The sequence below is a fragment of the Chiloscyllium plagiosum genome, chromosome 48 (assembly GCF_004010195.1).
Source record: "Chiloscyllium plagiosum isolate BGI_BamShark_2017 chromosome 48, ASM401019v2, whole genome shotgun sequence".
Taxonomy (NCBI): domain Eukaryota; kingdom Metazoa; phylum Chordata; class Chondrichthyes; order Orectolobiformes; family Hemiscylliidae; genus Chiloscyllium; species Chiloscyllium plagiosum.
The window spans coordinates 6,529,156-6,534,618 of record NC_057757.1 but is presented as its reverse complement, the minus strand read 5'-3'; the positions used below and the strand labels follow the sequence as shown (position 1 = coordinate 6,534,618).

At 57.9% G+C, this 5,463-nt stretch overlaps 1 protein-coding gene across 1 annotated transcript in view; it reads right to left on the bottom strand.

Moving 5' to 3' along the window:
• Window positions 1-5,463, bottom strand: part of zgc:153012 (uncharacterized protein LOC777626 homolog) — a 32,602-nt gene that overhangs the window by 24,977 nt on the left and 2,162 nt on the right. Inside the window, exons 2-3 of the mRNA XM_043683650.1 lie at window positions 2,974-4,166; window positions 238-496 (exon numbers count right to left, since the gene is read on the bottom strand). Of these exons, the coding sequence (XP_043539585.1) occupies window positions 238-496; window positions 2,974-3,756 (1,042 nt within the window). The 5' untranslated portion in view covers window positions 3,757-4,166. The remainder of the gene's footprint in view (window positions 1-237; window positions 497-2,973; window positions 4,167-5,463) is intronic.

Sequence of the window (5,463 nt, the reverse complement as noted above, 5' to 3'; positions counted from 1 at the left end):
CAGATGGCAGGACCATCCCCCTGCCCACACAGCCAGCCCGGCCCCCATTCCCCCCACACGGGGAGCATTACTTGGGGGTGACGTATCGCAGCCTTCCACGGGATTGGGGGTCTCACAGGCCTGTCGCTCCCCACCCTCCCTCTGTAGGGGATTGGGGGTCTCGCGGGCCTGTCACTCCCCACCCTCCCTCCGTGGGGGATTGGGGGTCTCGTGGGTCTGTCGCTCCCCCCCCCCGACCCTCCCTCTGTGGGGGATTGGGGTTCTGCACCTCCTGTCGCCTCACCTCCCCTCCCACCCCAGGTGGCCAGGCGTACCTGTCGTCGTCACTGTCCGGCTGCGTTCCGACCGACAGCATGGACTTGGCCAGCGTCTGCATGGGCGAGACGAACCGGAGAGAGCCGGCAGCGCTGGCCTCCGAGGCACGGAGCTTTCGGGAAGGGCTGCCGTCCTGGGCAGGGGGGACCGGCGACACCGATGTGGATTGAGGCTCAGGAAACTGGTGGGGAGGGAGAGACAGGAGTCACTTCACCACCACATGCAGTGACGGGGCCCGATCACAACAACGTCCCGAAGGGGAGGAGGCCGCGCTGAAACCCCACGGGGGGGTGGGGTGAATGGCTGAAACACCGTGCTCCCTACCACACCTTAGGAAAGGCATCCAGGCCTCTGGGTAAGGTGCAGAGAAGCTTTATCAGAAGACGACCAGGGACGAGGGGCTTCCATTGGTGTAGAGGTAAATGGGATCACGCTCCTTACAGCAGAGAAGGGTCAGGGGTCAGGGGCGTGGCATTGAGTACAGGTGCTCAAACCCATGAGGGGTTTCATCAAGACTGGACGGGGGTGGGGTGGGGGGGAACTTCCCACAGGCAGGACAGACGGGGAACACAGGGAAGATTGATGCAAACGATCCATAAGCTGGATGTGCACACGGTCTGGAAGGCTGTATGAGAGGTCTGATACGTTTCCAAGGAGGGTACAGGCGCAGAAATCAGACAAATCTGTCCAGAGGGAAGTCCGGGAGAGGGCGGGATAGCCCTTTCAGAGAGCTGGCACAGCCTGGCTGGGGTGAATGGCCTCCTCTTGTGGCTCAGCCTTCTGTCATTTGTGAGGGAATAGCAGCACAGTGCAAATCCTCGGTCTAACGGAAGGGAAGACAGGGGAAACTCTTCCTCCATGTGAACCAGCTGACTGGGGTTTGATGATAACACAGTGCGCTGCTTCCTTCTCCAAACCTTCCATCCCCCACTCCCGACAGGGCACGAACATCCCGATGAGCTCCGCTGCGCAGGAACCTTTTGGCAGGAGCCCAGTGTAAATATTATGAGTAGACACAATGACAGACACGAGTGTGTTTGAACAGACTGCACGGCACTCATGGGGGCTCAGTCAGGACAGGCACCGGCTCACCTGAAACAGGCCGGGCAAACGCTCCATTGCAGCAAGCTGCTACATCACAGAACCCCAACAGTGTGGAAGCAGGCCCTTCGGCCCAACAAGTCCACACTGACCTTCCAAAGAGGAACCCACCCAGAACCCTATTACTTTACATTTCCCCAGACTCATGCACTTAACGTGCACACTCCTGGACACTATGGGTAATCTATCACGGCCAATCCACCCTAACCTGCACATCCCTGGACACTATGGGTAATTTAGCATGGCCAATCCACCCTAACCTGCACATCCCCGAACACTATGGGTAATTTAGCACGGCCAATCCACCCTAACCTGCACATCCCTGGGCACTATGGGGCAATTTAGCACGCCCAATCACCCCTTGGATTGCGGGAGGAAACCCATACAGCCATGGGGAGAATGTGCAAACTCCACATGAGCAGCCACCAGAGGTTGGAATCGAACCCAGATCCCTGGCGCTGTACGGCAGCAGTGCTAACCACTGAGGCATCGTGCCCTGGGCAAGAGGGGAGGGCTGGGAGACAGGGGAATACTCCAAACATCGCCAGTCAGTGAGTCTGGGGATCGGACAGCACAAAGTATTGCCAAAGACCTGCACTGAGGGAGGAGACGTACACACTCGAGGAGCCCAACACCAGCAGGATAAAGCAGTCCAGTCTGATCTGTACCCCACTCACCACCATAAACATTCACACTCCCTCCACTACCGATGCCCAATCACAGGAGTGTGTACCAGCTACAAGATGCACTGCAGAGACTCACCAAGGCACCCGAGACACCATCTTCCAAACCTGTGATGTCTACCATCTGGAAGGACAAGGGCTACAGATACATGGGAGCATCACCCTCCTGCAAACTCCCCCCACCAAGCTGCTCACCCTCCTGACTTGGAAATAGATCGGCCGTGAGTTCAGTGTCGCTGGGTCAGAACGTGGACTGCAGCAGGTCAAGTAGGCAGCTCACCACCCACTCTCAAGGACGGGACAATGAGAAACGGGGGTAATAAATGTGCGAGTCGAGAGTGCGGTGCTGGAAAAGCAAGCAGGTCAGGCAGCATCCGAGGGGCAGGAGAATCGCCGTTTCGGGAACAAGCCCTTCATCAGGCAACGTCGATTCTCCTGCTTCTCGGCTGCTGCCTGACCTGCTGCGCTTGTCCAGCACAACACTCTCGACTCTGATCCCCAGCATCTGCAGTCCTCACTTTCGCCTAATAAGTGTGGGAGCAGATTACTGCAGATGCTGGAGAACAAACCCTGCTGGGAACCAGAGCAGGACAGGCAGCATCCATGGAGAGAGAGCGAGCGAGCGAGACAGACAGCAAGCTAATGTTTTGAGGCCAGATGACTCTTCATCGTCAGTCCTGCTGAAGCATCACAAGACAGTTAGCTCTCTCTCTCTCCGCATGGTTGCTGCTTGGACTCCCAGGAGCTTTCGTTTCCAGGACGGGGTAATAAACGCTGGGCACAGCCAGGGAGGCCCACGCCCTGATAGTTTCTAACCAGAATGCGGCAGCCTCTTCCCCCTCCACCCCCTCGCGTGTGGCCGGCCTGTACTTGCCTTCCTCAGTCCTCCCTGATCTCCCGAGGAGGGATGCTTCACATTCGTCGGGGGCGAGGTCGTCTCCCTGGCACCAGCCTTGGCTCCGTGTGGCTGGTTGGCAGGGTGAGGCGTCGCCGCTGGGTCCCCTTTCTCCTGGGGAGCAGGCGGAGAGTCCAGGCTGAGGGTGCGGGCCGCCTGCAGGAGCACGTGCAGGGTGTCGGTGCCCGGTGCCGGCAGGCTCTCGCCCAGGGGGGAGCCCTGGCTCTTGGGGGCGTGGGGCCGGGGCCGGAGCTGGCTGACCGCCCGGTGAGCCAGCAGGGCGCCCAGCTCCGGGTGAGAGTCCAGCGAGTTGACGTGGCGGCTCCCGGCCAGCACCTTGGCCAGCCCGTGGGCGTCCAGCTCACGGTCCACGTACAGGTCCACGCAGGTCCACCGGCCGCGGCGATACGGCTCGCCCAGCCCGTGGTCCAGCTTCACCACCCGGAAGCGGGAGCCGCAGGGGCTGGGGGCCGGCGGCGGGGGGGACCTGGTCCCGGGGAGCGTCCCCGTTGCCATTGTCCCGGTCTCCTTTGGCACCTCCCTGCCGGCGGTGCCTTGTCCCGCTGTTGCCGGGGGCGGCTTAGTCCGACCGTCCTTGCCCGGCAGTTCGGTGTCGGCCGAGGGGCCCACACCCGGATCCCCGTTCACCACAGCCTCCGCCTCTCCGCCCGGTGGCTCCCTCAGCCCTTCACCGCCGGTGCTGCCTTCGTACTCCGAGGTGACACTGGTGATCTGGAAGCCGCTCTTCTTCTTGCCGATCATTTCGCCGCGGCCCACCGCGCCCCTCAGCTCCTCACTGTCCACATCTCCCGACGGCAGGAAGGCACACACACACTCGCTCTCCAAACGGTGCAGGAAGGGTGTGTGTGTGAGAGAGAGAGAGAGAGGGCAGGAGGGGAGGGTAATCGAGGATACCCTCTCCCAGACTCCCCAAACTCGGGCGTTACCAGGTGCTGGTCTCAGTGCCCACCAGCATCCCGGGAGCTGACAGAATTCCTCCACATCACTGCCGGAAGGTGCTGCGAGGCGAGGAGGCGGCTTTCAGGCAGCGATTGGACGGGACGGAGACACCATGAGAGCAGCTGACGGAAATCTCCCTGCCCTCGCACCGGGCACGGCCAGAACTCTCTCCAGAGGTTTGGGGGGTTTTTTTGTTTAGAAGCAGAAGCGACCTGCGGAGTCAGAGAGACAGAGAGAGGCAGGTGAGTCGCTTCAGATCCAACACGCCGCACTACCCACCCCGTTCAGAAACAACGGCAAAGCACAACACAAGCATGGAAGGAGACCATTCTGTCACGCGCCTCGAACCCGGCCCCCGACTCTTAACCTTCTGCCCAGAATTGTCCAGCTTCTCCAATCATTGGCAGAACCTTCCTTTCAAAACTGCTACAGAACCTGTTTCCACCAACGGTTCAGGCAACATACTGTAAGCTTCCAACACGTCTCCCCAGCTTCCCTCACTTTTCTCAACAATTCAAACCCATGGAGTTGGGCTGGCATGGGGAAAGACCACTCACCTAGACACGGTCGCTGCTGGTTATCCACCCACCACCCAGCAGACATGCTCGTTCCTCACTGACAGCACCTCCCCGAGTTTGAGCTCACAGTTGTGTAACTACACCCGTGAGCAGCAGAATGCTTGCTTCACAGTGAATTTACAGTATAAACAGCAGGGCTGGCAGCAGCCTCAGGAGGTGGGGAGCAAACACAGAGACTCACAGTGACTCCGAAGGAGAGACAGGTACACAGTTAACGTGCTGCTTGGTCTAACAGGACCCTTTCAGTGAGCAGGCTCTTCCAAAGCAGAGCCACCCTGAAGGCAGGACATCAGCTCTCTTTCATGTTTCCACTGATCCTGCGAGAACTGTTCAGCTTTTCTCACACACAGACAGACAAACAGACACACCTACCCACACACACACACACAGACACCCCTACCCACACACACACACACAGACACCCACACACAAACACACACACTCAAACACACCCCTCCCTCTCATCTCAAATGCACATGCAAAGCCCCCACCCTCACACCCACACACACCATCTCACAGATGCATACTCCATCACACTCACACAGACACTTAACCAAGCCTACATACACACTCTTCCATGTGCACTCACATCCACATGCACACACTCACATGCACACTCACTCTGTTGCTCCGACACGCACACATAGAAGGTTATGGGGTGAGTATGTTTTTGCAGAATTACATATTATTTTGCTCAAAACCTGCATGAATCCGTGTAAAACTCTGTAAAACTATGCAGAGGGTTTGTCATTCTGACATGGCATTGGGACACAGACAGATTTCACACTTATTGTTAGAAACGCTGAGCTATCCAGAGAATGTAATTTAAAAGATGTTCTTGGGTTTACATATCAAAGAATTGGCAAATCCTGTTCTAAAAGTTGAAAGATTTAATGTAAAATTGTTTAATGTATCACATCTCCATGACACT